Below are 26,234 nucleotides of genomic sequence, written 5' to 3'. Positions count from 1 at the left end.
TGACATTTAAGGGGCTATGTTGCCTAAGAGAACAGAAGTTCTGTCCTTGTGCCAGGTGTTCCAACACAAATGCTTATCTGGCACTGAACAAAGACCCTGTCAAATAGAAGAGCAACTGAGAGCAATCCAGCTTTATCTGTCAGGTAATGAACACTGACATTTTTAGTATTTCTGTATCATATAAATTATCCCATTCTGACAAATTATAGGGGAAATAGCCCAAATTCTACCCTTTTCAGTAGGGCAAATGCTTTTGACTGCACGGTTTGTACTCTTACCATCAGTAGTGCAACATCCTTCTGGGGGAGGCTTCATCTGGTAAGAAACAGGAGGACTGCTTGATTCTGAGCCTTCTTCTTCCTCCTCTTCTTCTTCCTCTTCCTCATTATCTGCTCTGCTGCCTGCTGCAAATTATCATGGCATAAATGACTTGGACAACAGAAAATGCTGGCAACAAACCAGTGAGTGAACAGGGTGACCCAGTTACAGAAAGTATGAGAGCAAACTGGATTCCCTTCTCTTGACAATGAGTTGACTGTTGACAGCTCTTTATAGTTGTTGTTCCTTAAAGCTTCAACATCTCGTCATGCTTATGATAGAATGTCTTTCACCAAGAAAATAAAGATGTTAGTTCCTGGGTAAAAGAAGTTCAAAAGCATGACCCACCTGCATCTCAGAAAATAAAACACCCTTAAAGGACAAATGAAAAGAAGCCTCAACTTATTAATTTTTTTAATCACATTATTTTAAGATAAGTGCACAATTTTTAGGGGACTAGGTTCTAATGTTTGAACTCTTGCTGATCAAAACAGTGTAACTGTATCTTTTATTTATAATATTAACAGACAATAAAATCCAAAGTCATTACTTCTTGACACTTTAGAATGTCCTGGCTACAGTCCAAGTACAGAATTTATCAATTAGGTATTGACCATGTCCTTGGTTTTGTACAGGACATTGAAAAAACAGTTCCTGCTTGAAACTAGTTTCACCACAGATCATGCCATGACAAGAACATCTAATTCTCAGCCTGTCTGTCTCCTACCAGAATCCAGAGCTCCAAGTAATGCACTGACACTCCTTGTACAGTGTCAAGGAAAGGCAGATGTTCAGGAAGATGATTCACAACAGCCTGTGCTTGGACTGTGCTAGTCCAGGAGGCACTATGGAGGCAGTACTGAATGCTGGAGAGGAATATAGGATGTAAGCTTCAATTTTTGGGATGTGTTAGGTGTGTTTAGAGGGCTTGATTGCAGTGTGTTCCACCCCTTCAACTGCAGACTGCCTCTTTCCTTCTCTCCATCCAAAGGACAATGTTCTTTTCAGGCATGATGGAACAGCTCCAGCAAAACATACTGGCCAATGACTCCAGCCCTTCTTATGGCTCAGATACACTCATGGCAAATGAGACAAATGTGGTAACCAGAGGAGAACAATTAACTGGTGAATGGGAAAAACACTTCTACAGACAGGACTGAGGAGCATTTTACATACAAGAAAGGCAGTGCACAACTACTAAGTGAACCCTGTGGGATTTATGTCTTAGGCTTGTAGGCTTCTACATGTCTGTAGAGACTCGTCTGCAGCAAACACAGGAGCTTCTTCCACTGACAAAATTGGGTGGTGAAGGGCTGCAGGTACTTGGGGACCAGCAGGAAGCTGAATACCTGCTTGCTTGGGCAAGTAAAAGAGCAGTTAGGCACTGACATTACTCTGTTGATCCAGGTTTTAGTCTTGAAACAGAAAAACAGTGAAGCAGTGCACTCATCCTCCAAAGCCCAGAGCCAACTGGACATACTCTCTTTACTTCAACTGACTTTGGATCAGGTACTCAGAATCCCATAGGATATCATTAAGGATTTCTCTTGTCTTTGTATGACCCTCCTCAGAACATCCTTTTATTTTATTGAAAAATTATTGTACAATCAGCTAGACAACAACTATAGGATAAATGAGAACTAGGGAGGAGAAAGTAAATCTGGAGTCTGAAGATTTATCTGTCAAGGTCATTAAGATTTACAGTCCAATCTAGAAGATGATTTGAAGGGTATGTTTACTTTTGAACTCTGAACATAAAGCTCCAGTCCTGGTGCACACAACTAAGAACAGAACACTAAATACAAGTGTTTTAAGGGCATGGTCTAAAGAAAAAAATGAAGGGAATTAAGGGAAAAATGAAACTCTTCATCTATGCTATTTAAGTAAAGAGTAAGTTATGTGTTACAACTTTAAGTAACATACAAATGCAATGCAAAAGGGCTGAGTCTGTCTCTCCTCTCTTTCCCCTTGCTCCTAAACAAGAACTTCCTTCCCTTCATTCCAGCTCTGACACTTAATGGGGCCTTTGCTGAGCTATCCCAGCTTGCTAAGCAGCAGAAAGTCTAAGGAAAGAAAGTGACCAATTTCCTTTTTTTCTTTTTGCTAGGTTTTTGTATTAAATTAGCACAGTGGAAGATCCAAAAGATGGCAAAATCATGAAAAGGGAAAAAATGATGATGTATGGAGAGACAAAGTGAACAGAACATGATGGGTTTTATTTCCCCTTTGGACAGAGCTAAACTGTGAGGTTTGTTCAACCACAATAGGTGATTCAAGAAAGAAACAGAAAATGGAAGTGGAGACTAAGAAATAAGAGAACTACAGCATTTTCAGTTCAAAAGTGGGAAGAATAAAAAAGAAAGTACTCAAGCATGAACTGCTGCCACCTGTAAAGGGTTTCATTAGCATTGCATAAGCCCCAAGAATGTCTCTCTAATTCAGGTGCCTCCTGACCCTCAGAGCATAGGGATTCATGTAGCTAGAAGTGGAAGATTCAATTTCTGACAAGGCTGCAGTACATAAGAGCAGCTTGAAGACCTCTTCCACCTGAGGAACAACCTAGGAGGCACTCTATTATAGGTCCCTTCAAAGTTCCCCTTGTCTGAAACTTTCATGAAAGGAATGCTCTCTGTCAGGCTGTTATGAGACTTTTAATTACTCTTCAATTCTGTTTCCATTAACTACAATGAACACAGAATAAGCCCCTCAAGGTTTGCAAAGTTCTTTGAAAATCTTGAAAGAAAGAAAAACTATAGAAGTGTGAAATTGCACTTTTGTTCCTCAACAATGCATCTGCTCCTATGGCACCTTCCCAACTGATGTTATAATCTATTTTGTGACATCACAGCTAGTGTGGAAGTTTATTAAATCCTTATGGAAGGGTTTGATAGAAGGATCACTTTGTGTAGGGAATAAGCAGCATATATATTTAAACAATTAATGTATATTCAGTATTTTTCCTATATTAGAAAAGAAAAAAAAGAGGAAATTACTAATGATGTGTGAGCAGATTTAGTTTTTTTTCCCAGAAATATTCACAGCTGTCACTCAGGCATTAGCAAAGACCTTAATCTGTGCAAAATACTTTTATCTGTTGCTACTCCTTGGCCTGATTTTGTGTGCATGTTGTGTGTTACTGTGGACCTTTAAGCATTTCTCACTGTAACTGCAGCAAAGTATGACAGGGAAAGTAGATGTAGACAAAAGACATGATACTCCACCCTCTTGACAGCAATGAGTAAATAATCAAATTATTAAATTATTTAATAATCAAATTATTAAATAACCTTCCACCACCATTGTAATGATATGCACACACCAGTAAACTCAATGGAAACTGTGAAACCACTACAAATAACAGACACCAAACACCAAACTGCATCATGAGTTTGCTTATCAGATCCATACAGTTCATTTAAACCATATTACTGGGAAAGCAGGCTTTTGTAAACACACACACAAATTCAATGAGAAATTCTACATGTTAAATATCCATTTGTGCAGGGTTTGTGAGAGTAAACGTCCTAAATTTTTACTTTTGCAACCACAGAATAACTACAAATATTATGCCTGAAGTAATTATAATCCATATAAAAAACTAAGAAAATATTTCTGCTGTATTTATGCACATTGAAAATTAGTCTTAGCATATATGCTTTATAAACCTATTATGGGTTTTCTATCATTTACTGTGTAGACTATAAATTATAGGATAACAGATTTATGTTCCAATTCTCCAAAGACTTATCCACAAATGTAATGGAAAAGCTCCTAGAACTTCCATTTTTGTGTATAGATGAATCTGAGCAAGTGGCTTAATTTTGTCAAAATAAAAGACAGTGCAGTTTGTATTTTTAATCCAATTCTAATACATATATATTTTCAGATCATAAAAACATCCAAATAAAAACTTATGTTTATCCATATTATGATTTATAATGTGTATGCTGAGCTGTAGCTGAGCAAATAGCACAACTGCCTTTGACAGAAATAGAAATTCCATTTTTTCCTACCTTCCAGTGATGATAGTTGCTGTTCAGCTTCCAAATACAGCTGAGAAAAGATTGGTCTGGGAACTAAGTTGTTTGAGCGGAGAGAGGCCTCAATAGAATTATGCAACACCTCTTCAAACCGTGTTGTCTTGAGCTGACCAGCGTAAGAATTTCCCATCTTCTCAAAAAGAAAAAAAAGACAAGAAGAGCAAAAGGAAAAAGAAAGATATTACAATTTAAGCACTCAGAACTCAATCACTGCATGCTGATGCCAGGCTCAACATTTCTCATGAAAGAGAAATGCTTCATTGTCCACAAAGAAAGGCAAAGAACATTAACTGCAGCAGTCACTAGCAGATCCTGCTGGTAAATTACAGGAAGTTATCTAAAAGTAACAGCTTTCTGCGATTCAGCAGAAAGGCAGAAAGCTTTGGCACCTTCTTGAAAAAGTGACTAGAAATCTGATTCAAGTAATTCCTTGATTAATATAACAAGTGAGGAGATGCATTTTCGATAGTCATCAATCTATTGTTAAACAGCCTTTTTGTTTCAAGCAATTTGAACAGAACAAATCACCTGGGCAATAGCACAGTTTTGTGTACTTATCTTTGCATGCTCCATCATGGCTGAACACTGGCTAAAGCAGTTCACCATATCTTTTAGAGGTGCTGTCTCACAAATAATGTAGCATTGTTGTAACCCAGAGATGGTGAAATATAACTTTTACTTTTCACCCTAAACAGTATTTTTCCTTGTAAAAGACAGCTTCTTCTTGTTGTTATTAGAATGAAACATTAACCATCCACTTGCATTGATATTGCATTTATTTATTTATTAGGACTTTACTTTTAGTGAAACCATGTAATTTATTCATTCTGTCACTGAGCAGACAGTCTATTCCAGCTGAATATTCCATGGACTTAACTGACGCCTACTTTCCATAGGGAACACAATGAACTGGTGTAACCAAAAGCCATGTCAGCTTTCTTTCCCTATTACAAAGTAGCTCTTGCCCTGGGCCCCATGTCCTTTCCCTCCTCAAGTAACTGTGAATAGAAAGCATGAAATGCTTCCTGTTTGTGGCAGCAATTCCTAAACCCTGAACAGCCTCTCCTCGGCACCGGCTACTGCTTGGGAAATCAGCCTGTTGGGAAGTATCCTGTAGGAATCAGTCAAGCAAAAGGAAAACCACTGTGAAGCCACATACTGCTTGTAATGGAAAAAGGGGCTTGAAGGGAACAACAAACTTGCTGATTTGGGTATCTTTTTATGATTTTTAGAGTGTATTTTACATATATAATCGTATTTTAGTGTACTGTATGGAGAGTATAGCTGGTACTACATGACATAACATTGCTATAATAGATAGACACAATATTAATAGAACCATAATGAGAACTATAAAACAACGGAGGCAGCATTGAAGAAAATTATTTAGAATAAAAGAAGGTACTACCAACAAAATATTCATGTACATACACAAAATCAGACGGAGAAGGTGCACTGAATAGTACTGAAGTATCCATTTGGTAACGGGTAAATGGGAAGCTGTAAAACCTATTGGAGATGTTCACTGCTAATAGAGGAAATCAGGCTACATCCCCTTCAACACAGAAAGTAAATTACAGTTCCCATGCCACACTGATATGAATCCTCTGCTCTTTTTGAGTACTGCTTCCCCCTACACCAAAGGCAGTTGAAGACAATGAGGAAAGCCTGGCATCAGCAGTGTCCTTAATGAGCTTTATCATAGGTTTATGCAGGAAACCCCAAGTCAGCTCTGAAATGAATTATACTCAATGCTGAACACTTGCTTAGGATTTATAGAGCCCATGAGAAGTTAGAAGGGAAACCCTGTATTTAATCCTGATGGCAGAAACATCAATGTGATGTTACAGGTAAAGAATCAGTTAAGATTATATTATTTGTGAAAGAGGCAGGTTTTGGAATCCTTTGCAAGACAAGCATGTTTGTCTATTAGGCAGCCAATTTAATTTTGTGAATGGGTCAGTAAAAAGAAACAAAAATACACTTTCTGAATTTGTAAGCGTTCATATGCTTGTGTGACCTTACAATCAGTGTAAACGCAATCATAAACCCAGGAACCTATTTTAGAAGATGTGATAAATATTTTTTGCCATTTTTCATCATCAAACATACACCACTGGAACCAGAAAATGGGCTTTACAGGAACTTTTTTGCCAGCACCAATCTCTGCTGTTCAGAGTCCCACTAACTTAATTACAAGAGAAATTACTTCTCCAAAGCAAGCAAAGGAGAAACCATTTCCCACTAACTATACGACAGTTGTAATCCCCTATTTTCTTTAGGGCTGCTCAGACTGTGGTATCTGAATTGCCCATTGCTGACTCCACGGCATCAGGAAGCAAAAACTGAATCCTATGTCCCTGCTTCAGTGAACTCAGCATTCCCAGCCCCAATTTGTGTTTCCCTTGGATACAACTGTGTGCCACAGGCTAAACTTTCAAATGCTTGTGAAAGTCCAAGCCATGCACATAGACAGTGACCAGATCTACTAAAAAACCCCCATACACTGACACAGAAGGATGGCCCTCGACCCCATCTACTGATAAATCAAAGAACACCTATCACATGGTCAGTTTCCATGGAGAGCATGCAGAGGAAAATACTTGCCAATTTAAGGAGGGGGGAAAAGGCAAAGAGCTGGACCTGGAAGAGCCTCATAAAAGCTTGATAAAAAGAGAAAAACCACTCTGAGCAACTTGGGAGCCTAAGAAAAAATTACAGATACAAATGAAGCAGGTCAGGCAAATGCCTTAGAAACCCATGGATAATGCTGGCAAAGAGAGATGCTGAGTCCAGGCACCTGAAAATATGAGTAAAAATTTGTTAGTCACTGAAAGGAGCATCTCAAGTTCCAAATAAGGAACTCTCAGCATTTCAGTGGTAAACAGGTATTATGTGATTAAGAAAAATGGGGACCTTAAGGGTGAATGTTTGTCATGTATGGAGTCAATTTCAAGTTCAACTGCAGTTGAACTAGTCAGGGTTTAAGAAAACCCGCTATGATTCTGTCCTGAGTGCTGTGATGTAAGTAAGGAGTTCCCTCAGCCACCAGGGCAATCCCTATCACGAGCCATGGCAATGACTGGTCACAGAAGGAGAGGGCAGCAGCCAGCAGCAGCACGATATTCAGTCCCAGCACCCAGATCCTGCAGGCAGATCTTTGCATAGTGGAACAAAGACAGCAACACATTACTGACCTTTTGCACTGAGGAGCACTAGGGTTTTGTGAAGACTGAAGATCTAGCACAGCAATTCCGGACAAAATTAATCCTACACCTAGGACAGACTGGGTATCCTCAGGAATGCTATGGACTTTAGAGCATCCAAAGAAATCCAGGGCTTTTAGCAACTCCCCTTGAAACAGACTGATAAATAAATCCTGCCCTCAGCAGAAACTGAAGAAACTAAAGAGTATATGCAGGCTGTGTTATGCTGACTTAAAAAAAAATAATTGAGGTAATTAAGTGGGAAATTAGGACGATCTGGTTGATTTCTAAGAAATTCAGCCTTAGATACAACTTACAAATTATTACAGGTGGGAATGTTTCATATTAAGTTGCAAGTTTTTTGCTTTACACAATATAATCAACACTGCTACTTTACTACATTAATCCTTTCATTATTGCTGTATAACAGTGAATATGTTTTCCAAGTTTGAGCAGCCAGCTTTCATTCTTTTGAAATAGTTTAATAGAGTAATTTCTATTGTATAATTTCTAAGAGGAGAATAGCAAGATGTTCTCATGCTCCCCAACAGCATTTGCTATCACTATGACAAAACAGGCAGTCTTTTGCCTGCATAGAAAGAAAGGATTTGTTTGCATGGACAATGGATTTAGGTATCTAAAAGGCTATCTATTATTTTTTTTTTCCTGTGAGAAGGGAGAAAGCATTATTTACTGAAGTTTAACAATTTGTTAACAGAATGGTACCAGAAAAGTTGTGTGATCCTTTTGCCCTTTGAACGTAAGTTATATTCATAAAGTAACACCCAAAAATCCATCAATATTTGTACAGTTCAGTGAAGTCCCTAGTAATTCTTTAAAACTTCTATTAAAAACATCAGTCTAAGAGAAAAGAAATCTTAGGGTAGGGGCTCGTATGTAAATATAACTATAAGAAGAAAAATAAATTTGGAGACAGCACAAAACTGGTTCTTTTCAATGGTAGTGAATGGTAGTACATCCTGCAAAATCCTCCTCATTGTCCTCACAGATTCAGTCCAACCATGAAACACCACAATTTACACTTTTATTTCCATGAAGCTATCTGTAATTACAGTGCTTTCTCTAGGATTGGATTTGAAAGAATAAATTATTTTTAATTTCCTATATTAATGTGTGTCACATGTAGAAGTGATACCGTGTGGTACCTACTTCCCCCAGGCTACATAAAATCTATTCCTACAGGTTATATAAAATTCTTGTTGCAGGAGAACTAAAAGACACTGATATTCAGCCCCCAGGAGACCAAATTATTATAAGTTAAGTCTTTACTACTAGCCTCAAAATAAGATTACCCCATCCAAAATGCCCTTCAGGAACAGTCACTGCTCCATCGTGACTCCTGAAGTGTGTCTGGGAACTACTGAAGCAAGGGAGTACAAGCAACAGAGCCATGCCAAGACATCACAACAGAAAATTGATTTCTGGCACACAGAAATCTCTCCTTCAATTGTTTCATTTAGTAATACAGGTGGAGCCCATATGGGCAAATACAAATTAAAAATTCTTCCAGAAATCAACCTAGTTGTTCATGTACCACAAAATTAACACTTGTAGAAGTAATTTACAAAGCTTTTTCCTGTCAGTACAAAACCACCTAAAAGCATTGTAAAGAGGTGGATTATTGCCAGTTTCTGAGAAAAATACTAGTTTCTGGAAGTCAGATCTGTTTCCTCACAATTCTGCCAGACCAACTTGGCAGTAAGAGAGAGGGGAAAAAAGGGCTCAGAAGACTGATGTTTATGATATAATACTGGAGCATGGGAAACCTCACCTTATTTAAGATTACTTACAGACCACCATTTTACCAAAATGATTTTCACCAAATTCTTCAAGAAGGGTTTTATTTTCTTCTGTTAGTCTAACCCAGAAAGAGAAATTTTCAAGCTTCGAATGATGCCAAGGAATGAAATTACAATCTGCTGATGAGCCGAACTCTACCAATATCAACAAGAATAAAATCAGTAGTAACTCATAGATCTGTTGATTGAAATCCACTTCTTCAGGGAAGTACTTTATTCCTTGGCAGTAAAGCTGTCAGATGAATGAGAAGTCTCTAGTCGCTCTGTGTTTCATATATGACTGAAGTTTGGCAGTTCAGTAGACCCCATTCGGCCCATTACATTTTAAATGCAACATAAAAACTTCAAATAAAACCACAGTTCCCTTTGCCAGAAATTCTAGCTCATTCTGTGTTACCATATCTTAGAACTTCTATAAGTCTTGTGGATTTACATGAGAAATGTTATCTAAAGACCAGTCCAGATTAAACTTAATGGTTTCCAAAAAATTTGGATGTGATGAAACACAGAGACTCTGATTAAGGTTGATGACAGGTCACAGAGAACTTAATCCTGCCACCTTTACACAGCCAAGAACAATTCTGCTGCTGTTTCCATAAAATTAATATACTGTAACAAGACTACTCTGATCTCTCTACCACTTCTTTTTATCTTCTGTTTTCTTTTCATTTTTATCTGAGGTCTTCTTTTGATTTTGAAAATCAGTCTGAACTACAGAGAGGTATTTTCTCCTGCATCAATAGTGAGATGATTTCCTGCCCTGACTCATGTTTCCAAGCAACAGGATGTCGGAACAAGAGTGTAGATTGAAAGGTGTCAAGCTTTTTGTTTGTTTTTTTGGCAACTCTAGATTCCAAGCCAAATTCCTTATATTAATCACTGAAATCAGTTTTCCTACTCACTGCAGAAGTAAATAACTGGGAAATGTCCTTATTCTCAGGAAATTGCTGCAGAGATTAATTAATAAGGACACGTTTTCAATGAAATTCAATACAGGAAAATTCCCTCACCTACTGAAAAATCAAGTCAATTTCCTAACGAATCAATATGAAAAAAGGATCAAAACAAACTTGGACAAATCAATGTTAAGCCACCTCAATAAAAACACTATTAAAAAGCTATTGCTTTTTTTTTTTCCTTCAGGCAGGAAATAAGTCAAATTTTTAGATGGATCATTCTTATTATGGATTTATTTCACATCCATTTTGGCCATATTAAAGACAATTTCATCTGAAAAAAAGTGTTTTCTTATTTTTTGCTGAAATTTTTCAACTGCAAAACCAATAAGCATTCCTTCTGAGGGTTCATTTTTTTCCATTAAAATACTAAAATTCATGCAGGGAACAGTAACAAAAATAGCAAATTAGTATTTCCTATAGAAAAAGGAAAAATAATTTCCTGATAGGTCTGAAAAAAAAAAACCAACACCCTCTCATACAAATTCAACTTTACATTAAATCAAAAAAAATAAAGCATGAGGAAATCCAGAGTAATCTAAGTTGTCATAAAGCCATTAAAATATACAGTTTTGGTGGGGGATCTGGACTAAGGTATCTAGGCAATTTAGTGACAAGGAATCCAAGCTGTGACAGCCAACATCGTAATTTTCTGGGGAAACAGAAAACTCCAATTGCAATCAGATTCCTTTAATTAATTAAGGATGAAAGACTGTTTTGGTTTTAAGACACAGTTTGGTCTTCCTTTATGGCTACAGGAAACGTAAGCTTCCTTCACCCTAGTAACTTTTATGCCTGCTCTTAAACCAGAGCTGTTTTTTTCTGAGACATTTAAAGTACTGCTTTGTGCCAAAATTACACTATATCTTAATTTATTTTAAATAGAAGACAAAAATGCCAAAGTGCAAATTGCTTATAACAGAAAATTCTTTGTTAGAAGCCATATATTGAATTACTATTCAAATTTTAAAAAATCCTAATCATAAGCACTATTGGGACTGATGCCTGATAAAAATCTGTATCTGCAAAAAGAATTCAGAAGAAAGTTTTACTTTAGACTTTTTAAAAGTGACTTAGCATCTATTATTAATCTATTCTTATTTTCACTGGAAATCTATTTTAGACATAATGATGACACTGGTTTTCATTTATTTGCTTCTTGTTTTAGCATGAACCTTCCTTCCAAAGACTTCTTATTCCTTTATATCCTGATAACAGGGCCAAGGAGCCACATGATAAAAACAGATGTAAGCTGGGTGATAGTCCAGTGTTGTATTAATAGTGCGGACTGAGCCTAATATGTGATAGGACAATAAATACATTTAGGGAGTGGCACTTCATGGCACTTCATCCTGTAAATACTTTCACATTCCTCTCTGCAAGAAAAAACATATGCTGATGCAGATTTCCTTGATTTTCCTACAGGATCTCTCTCACTTTGCAGGTGTTACTGGAAAGAAAATCCCTTATCAGCAGCTTCCAGCATAGTGCAGCTGATATGCTTTACTATTTCTCCAGCACAGAACCCTGATGCTGTGGCTCATCAGGCAGCACTGCCTTCACTCCCATTTGGCTTTTGTGTGTTGCTTTGATCAGTTCCTGGCTTTGGATGAAAGCAATTCTTTCAGAGGCCACCTTCAAACTCTCTTAAAAAAAAAAAAAATGACATACATAAAACCAATTGAGTTTGTTAAGCAGCAGGAAGAAGCCAAGTACAGGGAGGAGAAAGGAAGGAAGGAGGTGCCACAAATCAGGGCTAGGAAGCAGTGATCAAAGTGGTGACTGGAAAATTAGTAAAAAATATCCCCAAATTGTACAGGTCTGGGGCATTCCTGTAAGTGGCTCTCTCACTATTACCTACGGAGACACAACTCTCTTTCCAAGAACTGTCTCAGACATCTCCTCCGTACCGTTGAGAACAGCCACTTGAGATCTCAGGCTCAAAGCAGTAGGGAGCAAATTGGCAAGTCAGGAGAGATGATCTTGAAATGCACATTTTCTAAAGAAAATTCTAAGAAACCAGAACTTGGGGCGTGCTACTCTTTTTTCTGGTTACCGGTGCTATAGAGTGTTTCCAATAATCTTTTCCAAATCCAAAAGGGGTATACAAAGAGTAATGCTGTACTGATTGTACAGGTTAGCTTTTTGAGCCATCCTCAAAACTAGACTTTTGTTTTTCCTTACACCAAGCCCCCAGACTCATTCTACCTGTACCCCTCCAGTCTCATCCCTGGAAGCAGTGCAGCAGAGCACTGCACCAGAAGTGTGTGTGGGGGACAGCCACACGCACACAGAGACCAGAATGCACAGATTAAACACGCTTTGGAGCTGTCTGTCAGGGCAGCAGAGGCAGAGCCAGTGCCTGTGGCAGTTCTCCAAGAATACACACAGAGTGCACAGGTTCAGAGGCTTCACCTCATTCACAGCAAATGGTCTCACTGCTTGAAAGACAGCTTCAGTGATTTCTACTAGCAGAGCACGCTCTACTGTATCTGGGTCATATTTCCCATCTAATGAACAAAGAGTGAACACAAATACAATGGGAGCAATCTAATATGTGCCTCACCATCTGTGGGTAGCAAATAGATCTGTAGATGAGTGTATCACATTACAAAACATATCTGAACCTCAGGGTTTACTCAATCAGGAGATCGATTGCACAAGTATTATCTACTGAAAATACATTAAATAAGAAATATTCGCAAACAAAAATATGCAATCCAAAGCATTAATCAATTATCTTTAGTTAAAAGTATCAGTAGAATCGTCAAATTCAATTAATTAAAAAAACTGAACTTAGCAGTTTTAGATCTGAGTTGTCTACCTTGAGAATTTAAAAATTCAAGTTGTCTGTACTTTCAGTATTTTGAAGTTTTCCTAAGAGGAAATCCCTCAAACCAAGGCCAGCAAACAAGAGACTGAAAATGCAAACAAATTAACATATTTAAAACATTAGTATTAGCTGTAAAATGTCTCACAAATATTATATTTGAACAGTAACTAGTATAAGATGGTGTGAGTACATTATGATATAGTAATATTTTTAATAAACAGTAACAGTATTTTTCAGCATGGAAATATCCAATAAAAGATATACTGTACCGTACTGAAAGCATGTGCTCCTCAGTGACCTCCAGTGAAGGACTCCTGAAGTTTCAAATCCTGATTCCAGTGCTGAATACCTTACACCTGTGGTAACTGCCAGTGATTATGTCTTTGTGGAGTTTTCTTTTTTGTTTCATTTGGGAGAGTCTGCTGCTTGGCAAATTGGTGAGCACTCTTAAGGCTCCTGAGTCAGCAACTGAACAACTCAGTCGGGTCACCGTGACACGAACACTCTCCTGTCACAGTAGAGCACAAGAAGGCTTCAAAGCTATCTATTCTGCAACTATGGTAAAAACTAAGTAATGAGACCATAATATACCCTGGCAAGCTGTTCTCTAATTTGTGTGCTGGCTATACTAAATGATAAATGGTCTGACTTTATGTCTTATTAATACTAAAGTGCTGTGCTGGGTCATGGTGCTCCTAGCCAGGCACACATGAATCTATCAGTCTGAAACATTAACACTGACAGTTTTGCCGAAGGCTTTTGGAAGTACTGAAACAATTTGAGGTTTTTTAAGAAATACGGGTGTCCTTTTGTACTATATAGATATCAAAATCACTAAAGAAAGCATAAAGTGTGTACTGTAGGTATTTTGTTTTGCTGGCAAAAGAAAAGATTAACAGGAGAATGAAATCAGGTATGTAGCAAGGTTATCTTTGTGTTGGTACTATGCCTGTATCTCCTGTACAAAAGGATAGGAAAGCAAAACAGTATTTGAGAGAACATGTTCAGTGTAACACTGGATATACAAAGAAACAGCTGTTGCATCATATTTAAACAAACACTGCATCTTTTCAAGATACAGCTAGAGTACATGTACAGAGAATGTTTCTGTACCATTACAGAATGAATTACCAAACATTTCTTTAGGTAACAAATAACTTCAGAAGATAAAAGCAATAATTGTGATAATTGAATTTTCTTTTTCTTGTATCTCCAAGTCATGCAATGTTCAGATACATGCTTGATTTTAACACAGTTAAATACTACTGAAATTAGTAAAATCAAGCACTTGTCTAGGCTCCCAGTTGAATTAAGTTTCTGTGTAACCTTATATGTTTATAACTTATAAGTTATAAACTTTATATGCAGAGTATTTTTGGTAGAGCTTGTGAAACTTCATTTTCACCCTTCACACTCAGGTCATGTGTTCATGACTGGCTCAAGCTACTCTAAACTCAGGTTACAGCTGAAAAGCAACATCTCTCACTGTTGATTGCATATTCCCCCTCTGTTGTTCAGTGGCATTGACGTCAGCTGATATAATTGAAGATTAGTAGCTTTTATAGGGCCATATTTTGCTAGATCAAATCCCTCATCTAGCTATGCATAAAGGCCGTTAATATATGCAAAAGAAAAGTACCAGTACATGGCTAGGGAGGGTGGTGAGAACAGTAACTTTTTCTATAAAAATGCTTTAAATAACACTTTTAAATTTTAAAGATACACCTTCTGATTCTTCTTTAATGTAAGAGGGAAAAACCTGAATTTTAAAGCCTATTGAAGAATTGTTGGGAACTTCAGCAATTTAGTGCTTTCACTGAAAACAATTTTCATATTAATTGAAAGTTTTCATTGTTTATTTGGTATTTTTTTAAATGTATGCTCTCTATATATACTCAACATGCTTTAATTTTTGATTGGCCCCGAACTGGTCAGGTAGTTGTACTGGATGATCACTCTGTGTCTCTTTCAACTGACAGGCCCTACTCTAGTTAATTTTATTCTTAGATTTTAGACGAAAACACTCCATTTAAGAAGGTGAAAAAGAAACTGTCCAGAAAATAGTAAATAATGATTTTGGAAAGTGACTAGTATCTTCTTCTGTTACTATGGAAGTGAACTAGAAGCTTTAAAAATGTTCTGTATTTAATACCAAATACAGGAGACCCCAGCCATGCATTCAAGTAGGGTACAAAATCATTCAGCTAAGAAATGCAGGAATGACTGACTGGTTTCCTATCAGCAGTGTACAACTGTGTATCTTCAACATATTAACTTGACCAAAGTGGCACTTGAAATATTATACTGACAGCCAAAGTTTAGAGAAATCCAAAAGGAAAACAAACATTGCAAGAAATAGATATGCCTGTGTGCAAGAGGTAAGTTTTGAAAGAGTCATTTTTAACAATTTACCAGGCCAACAAAAACAAAAGCCAGGAAATTCACCTTTCAAAGAAGTATAACTTGACTAACTCCAGCCAAACAAATTTGCCCCATAACTGTAGTGCATTCCTAAGCAAAATTTCTCTAGGATGCACTGTCCAGGATGTTTTCTAGAATGAAGTCTAGGATGCTGCAGTGTCTGTCTCTGACTTTATTTTGTGGCTGGAAACACCACATTGATGTTAAAGAATATTAGCATAGGGTAGATGTTAAAGAAGAACGTGTTAACCTGATATACAGCAATGGAATGCAGAAAGGAAAAGAAGCCTGTCTGCTTTGGATATAAGCATGGAAAAGAAGTTCCAGAGGAGGAGAAAGGGCAAGAGAGCACAAAGGGCCCTATTGTGTTTGATTAGTAGCCAGAGCAGGAATTCCAGGAATGGGCAGTGAGCACAGAGTTTATGTATAAGAGATCTTGTATAGAGAAGCAGTGAGAGTTAGTCATTATGCAGCTGCTGATACAACATCAACCAGAAAAGAGGGGCTCTGCCTGCTGAAATGAGCTGCTGAAGCTGTGTGAAATGAGTTAGTCATGTGATGAATTGACAGAACAGTTGTTAGGGGAAAGCTGATCATGTAATTATCCCAACAAAAGGTATGTAAAATACATACCTTTTACCCTAGGCTTTAAAGAAGAGAATCTTATTTTACAGGGCTCTACAAGGCATGTTTTTCACAGATTGAGAACACTGGAATAGAAGCAAAACATGGCATGTAACTTGAGGTTATAACCTTGGGGTTACAAGTTCTTCAAAAGTCTAAAGCACAGGTTAAAATACAAGCACAAAAATCATAAATGGCATCATTTAATAATAAAAACAATTTACCAGGACATGCATTTATAAGGCAGAACAAGGAAAGAGCTGGGTCCCTGTGCAATCAGAAAGGAAAATCAATGATGATTGCAAATGTTTGTCTGGTTTTTTTCCTCCAGGATGACAGAAGGTTATTTGTGACTAAATGACTGACCTATTCAGCAACTTTAGCAGGTAAAAGTAGAGACTGCTACTTGAAAAGTCTCCAAAAACTTAGTATTCGAAGCATTCTGCACGCAGACTGTATATGAAAGAAGTAAAACTGGGTCCTGCCAATCAGAATGACTGGTTTAATTGTGAGACAACTATTTTTCTTCTCAAAATGTTTTTAAAATGGCTGTAGGCACACCTGCCTTTTGTGTTCATACAGAAATAATACTGGAGTGTGTATAAAATCTTACATAAAAGATCATCTATAGAAGCTAAAAATACATACCACACTGGTATGGAGAGTACTTATGTAGAGCCCAGATTGTCTCCTCCACGAGAAACACACTCAGTCTTGTACTTTGGACATGTACAAAAGGAGACCTTTAAGATCACCTAGAAATACAGACTGCAATTCAGCTGCCCAACTTTGAGATGTTCTGGGTAATTTTGTCTGGATTCTGCTCCAAAGAAGCAGAGTTCTGGAGCAAGTCCTCTGTCATATGTGCCAGTGCTTTATGGACACCTCAGGTAAACCAATGAACTGGGTAAACCATGAAACAAGGCACCTATACTTAGGCAACTGAATTAGACTCCAGGTATCTACTGTTTCACTAGACAGAAATTTCCATTATGATCAATAAAACCAAGGGATCTGAGAGAGATCTGAGAGATGATTCAGCTGACCAGCTGCCAGTGTTTATTTAGCTCAACAGGAGCTGACTCCCTCCCCTAGCTCCATTGACCGCACTTGGCTCCACTGACCACAAGGCGCGGCAGCTGTGGCTGCATGAAGACCTCTGTATTTAGGAGTCTTGGGGCTCTTTGATATGTTCCAGGGTATCTGAGGCTGTGACACAGACACCACAAACACCTGTAGGAAGGAGACTGTGCCAGGCAGGATACCTAAGGGCATCTCAAATTGCAAAAGAATCACATGAACAAGACACAGAATCACATTCTCCATCTCAAACTAAATCCTACTCTCAAAGTCAAAAACTGGCATGTCTGTGGGTACATCTACACTGTTAAGAGACTCCGCTTCCAGTTTGCTTCTAGCTCCCCATCACCTGATCACACTGTGTACACACTGGTTTACATCCAGGCACTGTGCACTCTGCTTTAGTTCTGCAAGTAGTTAAATAAAGCCCTCCTTTCTCCAGAGACTGAAAATTTAAAATAAACAGGGTCATGTTGACCTCAAGGCAAGCAACAGACTTAATTACTGCAACAGACAACGATGAATCATACCTAAGCAAACCTCCCATTCCTTTTCAATAGAATGCATTATTAATCAGGCACATTGTTTTACAACTGGTACAACCTACACCGGAAAAACCCTTCCTTTCTTCAGGGCACAACAGGAGTATTTCAGAATTTCACATCTGTTTCTTCATCGCTCTTCATCAGTCACAAACTGTTGCTGTTTTCATGTCTTACCCACATTCAATTTTTATTCACACACTGCACAAAAGCACATATTCAGTCTGCCGTATCTGTGTAAAAATCTTAAATGAATTTTCAGAGACCATTTTTTAAAATCTTGAAAGCTACAGCCTGACCGATACTTCTGTAGCTATTAAAGACTCCAACTGTTCAAAACAGTTCCTTAAGAGCGTTCCTTCATCTGTAGTAATTGTCGTATGGGAAAAAAAGCCTCTGAACCTCCAGGCTGAGTAACATCCCTTTGAGTGCTTAGAAAAACAGCTCTTAAGAACTCTCAACTTTCTGCACTCTCTTTGTGAAAGACCTCATATGCCAAGCCATGTGATGGAGGATGCTGTACAGTACACTGGGTCAGGAGACAAGATGTGGCACCGTCTCATACCTGGGGAACAGGCACATTACATTCTGCTGCGAACGTGAACTGAAACTAATTGAACAAATCCTGTGCTCAGTGTGTGTGATTTGATATGCCTGTGCTAAGCCACTGCCTATCTCCAACTACTGAGACGGTGAGGATGTTATTCCACTGCAGACTGCTTGAGATACTCATATTTTGTACCTATTTCCCAGTTTTCCATTTAGGTATATTTCCAAGCCCCACATATTCTTTGGAAGGAATCGTGTTTGTGTGTAGCCATGGATGGCTTTTTTCACATTCAGTGCATCAAGAGAGGAACATGTATGTCTGTCTGCAGGCCAAACAAATGTAACACAGTACAATTACACACAGCTGCTGTACTACAGCACATCATTCTATTCAAAGATCTTACTTTAATGACTGTGAATCATTAGAGTTTTAATCTCTTTAGTTCACCTTGGGTTTATATATATTTTTCTTAAGAATTCTATCATCTAGTCACTTATAATACTGAAGAGCTTAGTGCTTTATGTTGGATGCATTAATTGAGAATGCTCACAACAGTATAGTTTTCAATCTCACTTAAAAACTGTACCATGCTACTTTGAGAACCACCTTCCTCTCTGCCTTCAGATCATGGATTATGTATCACAATTCCTGGATACTCCAGTAATTATTTAATATCACCCTCAGAGAACGACAGGGAAGTAAGGGTATTTTCTTCCTCCATTTTACTGACTTACATTCAGATTTACAATCTGTAGTGAAATTAGTGTAGCTTCTGTGAGCATCTCTATCTCTAATTATAAATGAAATCCATTTAATTGGTAAGATATTAACTGCCAGGTAATGTTATCTAAATAATTTTAAGAGTCTGAGTTCAAAAATTTCAGTCAGTGTCAAACTGTGGAAAAGCTCAGATCTGAATGCAGTTCATTAAGTATTTACTATTTAGTTTAAATGTTGGAAGACATAAAGAAACCAGAGAAATCAATCGTTCCATTTCTGTAATCTTATTTGGAAAATCTAACAATATGGCTACACAAAAACAATCTTCTAAATAAATTTCCTGGTAAAAAATAGATATTTTTCCTTATTTGGGTAGTGCTAGAAATTCCCTGTCACTTTTGAATAACTATAAGCTGTAGATGAAAAACAGAGGAAAAATAAAGCATAAGGTTTTCACATCTCTGGTTGTATTTCTCTACTGCTCCTTAATTGAGCTGAATAAGAAAAGAGATCAAAATCAACATGACCCAGCCATGTGCCCTTGCAGGGCAGAAAGCCAAATGTGCCCTGGGCTGCACCCAAAGCAGCGTGGGCAGCAGGTGAGGGAGGGGATTCTGCCCCTCTGCTCTGCTCTGCCCTGGTGAGACCCCACCTGCAGCGCTGCATCCAGCCCTGGGGTCCCCAGCACAGGAAGGACATGGTTGGAGTGAGTCCAGAGGAGGCCACCAAGATGCTCAGAGGGATGGAGCACCTCTGAAATGGAGACAGGCTGGAAGAGCTCAGGTTGTTCAGCCCAGGAGAGGAGAAGGCTCTAGGAAAACCTTGGAACACCTTCCAGTGCTTAAAGGGGCATTACAAGAAAGCTGAAGAGGAACTCAAATGTAGGGATTTTTCTAAATTACAAAAAAAAACATTAAAAAGAAATTTAAAAAAAAAAAAGTCTGAACAGGTCTAGTATTTGCAAATAGAATAAATAGTATTAAAGACTGGGAATTCAGCTGCCCCTGTTTTTCCATTACATAAAAACAACAGGCAGTTATTTGGATGAGCTATAGACACTATTTTGCAAACTTTGCATCCTTTTTTTCATTCTGTTCTTGAAAATCAATTCATCTTTACTTTAAGTTTTATTATACCTAATTCAAAACAGCACAGCCATTTAAACAAGCTTAATCTATCAATTCACCCTGAGCAAAAAATACAAAGGGATAGTTTTTTCATCATTTTCTCATATATTAACATAATTGCACTTTTCAACTGAATACATTAAAGCTACCTACTGTGAACGTAATACAATGTGAAAATACTTCCATTATGCTACCACCATATAAAATTTAATGCAGTTTCCAAGGCCTCAAAACTTCACTTTAAACAGAATACTGAGTGTCAAATTGCAAAGGCAAAGGTCCTACAAAATCTACTTTAGTTTAGCATTCTGAACATTCAAACCTGGCGTTGCAATAGCATCGTGACTAAATATTCTGCTGCTCACCTTTGGAAAAAGTAGTAAGAAATTTTAAAAAGCAAATATTCATTATAAAATTACATAATTAAGTAGAATGCTTGCTATTTTATTCTCAGTATTTATCAAAAAGCCATTCTGGACCCAAGTCTGCCAGAATGATAATAAATTTGTCAGCAAAATTAGGACTGTTTGACAGACGTGTGATTTCTGACATTATGCTGAAAGCAATGTTAAAATCTTTACCATTTTTGACACCTCATACTACAGAAAAGAAGCTGGAGGGGAAACACTGTAATTATGACATTTTTGTCTTGTTTGACATTTTGTCTTGTTCTTTTTTGAAATCATGATTGCATATTCTGCAACACATACACAAGAAGTATTAGTAGAAAAGGCAATCCAGAGCAATGGGTCTATTAAAAGAAGCAGTACAAATTGCACATAGTATTATTTCAGTTGGTCACATTTTTCAAAAATGCTGGGCATTGCTCTCACATTTGAGTACCCATTGTACATTGTCCCTGGAACAGAGAACAGTCTCTCATGATCGAGAGAGACTTAAAGAACAGAGCTTATGTGACTGGATGAAAGAATGGAACAGCACTCTAAACAGACAGCAGGAACAGTACAAAATGGTATGTCTGAAACACCACAGCTGGACAGATTGCACCAACTGACATGTTAGGAACAAGCTTTTATGTAACAGCAGATTTCTTGCCTTTAACGGGTGGCTCTTACACAACTGCCAGCATCTATTTTCCTCTGGAATTAGACACCCAGTATATTTTACACACACAAATCATTTGTCCAACAGCAGTAATCATTTAATATAAAAGATGGTATTTTTTCTAGACATTTTATAAAGGCTCTTACAGAAAAATACTGCAATTTATGGTATAATTTGAAAGCATGAAGATGATGCATTCAGAAATGTTAGCACAAGATCAGCAGGAAGCAATTTAAAATTCTAATAAAAACTTTGAAAGTCCAATTGTATTTGATTCTGAGTAGTCCAACTGCCTGAATAATAAAGAAAAACATCCTACCAAAGTTACCCAAACACAACCTCTATTACAGAATATGAGAGGAACTGTAAATGAAGAGCTCTCAAGAATTTATTCCATGCAGGGAAACATGTGAAAAATTACTATTAAATAACTATTGTTTGTCTACAAGCTGTCATAGATTCAGGAACATCATCTCTGCTGAAGGAAAAGTATGAGTCAAGCCCATAGGAGGGCCCAGGTCACTTTCAGACAGAAATATTACCGTTTTTCATTGTTTCCTGTGCCAAAAATTCTGAAGAAGAAAAGGTAGGAATAACTAGTTCACAGAAAATAACCCTACCTCTTCTAGAATTCTGTTATCTAAGTCACTTTTCCTAACACTGACTGATGACTTCTTTCAGTGCTTGACATTATGGACTTGGAAATTGCACATTATTATCTTGGCCTCATCATCTCCTGCATTCAACTACCAGTCTATATACTACATGAATAGCACCTTCCCATTGAGGTGATATCCCTTACCAAAGCAGAGCTTTACAGAACTTTTCCTGATTTAATAGGTTTTTACTTTATAAGCAGTTTTGAAGCTTTGCTTCCTTCAAATAAATTCACTTTGGTTTGATTTTTTTTTCACACAACAGTGTCCCAGTATGCTATTAAGAATTTCTTTTTAAGCAATAGCTACATCCCAGTGATGGATAAAAATAAATCAGGTGGGTAGGAACTACTTGTTCATACATACCTATTAATACCTACACACACACATACAAAAATAGTGTCTTACATGTTCTCAGGCTGAGGTTCAGTTATCAGTGCATAATACACTTGCTTATACTGTAGTTTCCTTCATCAATTGACATTCATCACTCTACTTGCATGACCTCACAAGAATTTTGCAAAAAAGGCAAAGACAAAATAAACCTGTTAGTCAGAAATGTAACTTCTGGTTATTGCTATTAGTCGCTTCTCTGTATGTCACATTCAACAGCCCTTAGTGATAGATTCCAGAGAAATGACTTTATCAGAAGGCACATACAGATGAAGCCCCTGACATTAGCACTACTCAACAAGGCAAGCACTCTCACTCAGGTGAGGCTGCAGCTTCTCAGGAACTCCACCCATTTATCAGCTACACCTATATAGGAAATGTTGCTCCTTTGACATGTCTATATTGCTACATAAAACCAGGACACTGGTTGCTCTGTGGCACAGTCATGCCCACTCCCTTGAATACAAGTAGTGCCCTGTGGCTTTGTGGCCATGTTAGGTGTGGTTTGAGTCAGAATTTTGATCAGTGCCAGGGCTGTGTTGCAAGTCACCACAGCAGTGCTTTTACAGCATGGAACTGAATAGCTGTGAAAATGCTTTAGTGGGGGAAAGCTACTGGGACAGTATGTGAGGTCCATGTGCTCTGGGAACAGTCCCTGGTGCATGCCATTCCCAGTCCAAGCACTGCCTGGAAGACTATTGATTGCCACAGGCCAAAACTGCCAGGAACCATTCTGACTGGAAGTTCCAGCTCAGGCTCACCACAAACTGCCTTACTTAGCTTTTCAGACTCTGCCTGCAAGTCTATGTGCACTCTGGTCACCATTTTCCTTTCTTTGTCCTACTTTATCTGACTTCTTTTTTCTCACTGCCTTTTTAAAGCTTTTTATTCTCAATGTCCTCCCCAAAAATGATATACATACTCCACTTCCACCTACCTCTCCTTTCCAGGAATTGGAATATTCAACAATGAAACAACTAATACTGACACTTGGACACCACTAGGCTTTAAAATTATCATTATTAAAAAGATTAAGAGGTTACCTTTTGAGACTGTTGCAAACCTGTAGACGCTATAACGGTATTGCAGCTGCACATATGCCCATGTAATAAGAGACAATGTTTTCTTCACCTTTAAACTTCATAGATTAAGTAAATACGGCAGCAGGTAGAATATCTGATAATATCTGAATATCTGATAATAGTAAAGCTTCCACATCAACTCCTGATTTTCTGTGGGTAGATTGCCCAAACTATGATTTAGGCTTTGGGTTTCTTCCCTGCCTTTGGTTACAACACAACACTATTGAGGGTGATGCTGCTCATTCCACTCAGCAGCAAATTTCTTTAGGCTGGTCCCATTCTCTTCACAAACAGGTTCACATTTTTCATTTGTATCCTTCTTAGTTTATACATTTTAAATTGTTTTTTACTTCCTCTCTTACTCTGTTCCATCATTGTGCAGTATCAATCAGCACTGACTGTAGTCTTCATTTTCTGAGGCAAGTCACAGTAGACATGAGATTCAGCACACATTAAAGAGAAGAGCTAAGTAATAACGAGCCTTAATTTAAAATACAGAAATTAAAGACAGGAATCTCATCTTGCAGGGGAGCTGATACAGTTTGTTGCAGTGTCATCCAAACTTAGGCTGCAACTTCTCCAAACACAGAACACATGTAATCCATGATTAAATCCATGAAAAGCATCTGCTTTTCACTTTTTTCATACTACTCAAATTCTCACGCACTCTCCTATGGTATGTAACAGGTTTCCCATATAATTTTTTCTGATAAATTTGAGACAGAATTCAACAATATTAGTTATTAATACTTCTCTAAATATCCATGATCAAAATTCTTCTGAAAGACTGTTAGACCAAAAACTTGCTAAACACTATAGGAGACCACTTCTTCAGAAATTATTGTAAAATTCAAGTTTAACTATTTAATCTAATAGTATCATATAAAAAACAAACAAACAAAAACAAAAAAAAACCACAAAAAACCCCACAAAAAAACAACAGAAAAGAAGCAGTAATAACAGCAAGCCATTTCTTCATATCAGTTCTGTTGCATAATTCCAGTGGCTATCCTGCTTTTTTCATGAGGAAAAACACTGAATCATGGGCTCACAGAATGTTTTAATGTTTTGCATTGGAAGCAACCTTTAAGGGTCACCTAGTCCAACCTCCCTGCAACAAGCAAGGCCATCTCCAGCTTAACCATGGCACTTACAGTACCATCCAACCTGACCTTGAATGTTTCCAAGGACAGGAACCTACCATCTCCCTGGGCAATTTATGTCAGTGTTTTACTACTTCCATCAAAAAAATACCTTCCTAATATCTAATCTTAATTTTTTAAAGCCATTACCCCTCGTCCTATCACAACAGACCTTACTAAAGTTTCATGCATTGAACACCCCATCCATCAAATCTGTACCTCTCCAATTCATAGAGAAGGATATTCTTCACTCATTGAAAATATTCTCTTGTGAAAAGTTACAGACAGCGAAGTCTGCAAAATCAGGATGCAACTGACAGCAAAAAAGCACGGGTACAGTAAGAAAAAGGTTAAAATGCTAAGGGAGATGCAATACTTTGTTTTCCTTCTTTTTTTTTTTTCCAGAAGTAGCATTATATGATCTATTATAAAATACATTAACTATGTATAGTATCCATGTTCAAGATCCATACTCTGAAAGTGAAGATCATTTGGACTCTCAGAGTAGCAAGGAAAATGAATGTGACCACATAGTATTCTTTCTGCATTCTGACTTTCTGCAGTCACTAAAAAACACAAGATAATCTGTAGATCTTCATCTTCTTTACTAAATGAGGGTATAGGAAAGTATTAATGATGAGTCATCTTAGCAGCCCCAAATGCCAGTTTCCAAGTGCAATATCCATCCAAATAAATAACAATTACCCCGATACATCTGTTACTTGCTGTAAACTTTATGTAGCAACAGTAATATTATTATTGGTATTATCCATGTTCTCCCAGTTAAACTTGACTCATAGGTTTATATCAAAGTTTTCAGTCCTAAATTATATTAAAATGAAGTATGGCAGAGAAATACATGCTCCTTAAACAGTTTCATTTCAGACTTTCAAAAACACATTGCACTTACACTTTCAGCTATATTTAAAGATGTCACATGCTGAAAAATCCCAGCTCAAATTTCCTCTATTTAAGTATGCTGTCAATTTGACCACAGGTTTATTTTTAATAATTACATTACCACTTGGTTTAAGTATCTTCATATTGAATTTGTGTAGTCTTCTTGTGACAATAATGCAATTGTGTGTATCCATATTGTCTAATTTTATTAAAGTTTTCAAGTACATTCTAATTAATAATATACTCTTAGCAAAATGTACGCAGCAGTGAATCCTAAAAACTGAGTTTATCAAATACTGCTACAGACTGATCCATAGCCAGAAATTGTTCTGAGCCCTCAGTTCTGTGAAGAATGTTTTTTACATTGTGTCTACTTAGTTCAAGAATGGCAACAGCATTGCATAATGACACAGGCACTATCATTGGCTCTGAATCATCTAAAAAAAACGAGAGTTTAGTTCACAGAAATCACCAGCACAAGCCCACTTCTAGGCTGACTTCCTCTGTTAGTGGCTATTTTAGGAACCTATTTTAGCTTAATAAACTCTTACATGGTGACATGGATTATTACCCCAGCTGTTCACCATTAGAATTTGCAATATCTCTTTGCAAAACTGAGGTTTAAAGAGCTCTGACCTCTAAAAAGAAATCCAAAGTGACAAGAAACAAACAGTATTTTTTTTCATAACATTTTATTACATTTAGCACAAACAGCTCACAATAGCTGTTCCTTCACTAAAAGGATGAATGGATTTGAAA

The 26,234-nt window shown here is 37.4% G+C and overlaps 1 protein-coding gene across 1 annotated transcript in view; it reads right to left on the bottom strand.

Moving 5' to 3' along the window:
* Positions 1-26,234, bottom strand: part of GREB1 (growth regulating estrogen receptor binding 1) — an 84,874-nt gene that overhangs the window by 48,592 nt on the left and 10,048 nt on the right. The window contains exons 2-3 of the mRNA XM_005521854.3: positions 4,332-4,488; positions 279-404 (exon numbers count right to left, since the gene is read on the bottom strand). Coding sequence (XP_005521911.2) covers positions 279-404; positions 4,332-4,488 — 283 coding nt within the window. The remainder of the gene's footprint in view (positions 1-278; positions 405-4,331; positions 4,489-26,234) is intronic.

Source organism: Pseudopodoces humilis, chromosome 3 (assembly GCF_049639895.1).
Source record: "Pseudopodoces humilis isolate 2021_Gansu_Grassland_sample_001 chromosome 3, ASM4963989v1, whole genome shotgun sequence".
NCBI classification, from domain to species: domain Eukaryota; kingdom Metazoa; phylum Chordata; class Aves; order Passeriformes; family Paridae; genus Pseudopodoces; species Pseudopodoces humilis.
Note: the sequence above shows the minus strand (reverse complement) of the source record. Positions and strands in the feature narration are given on the sequence as shown.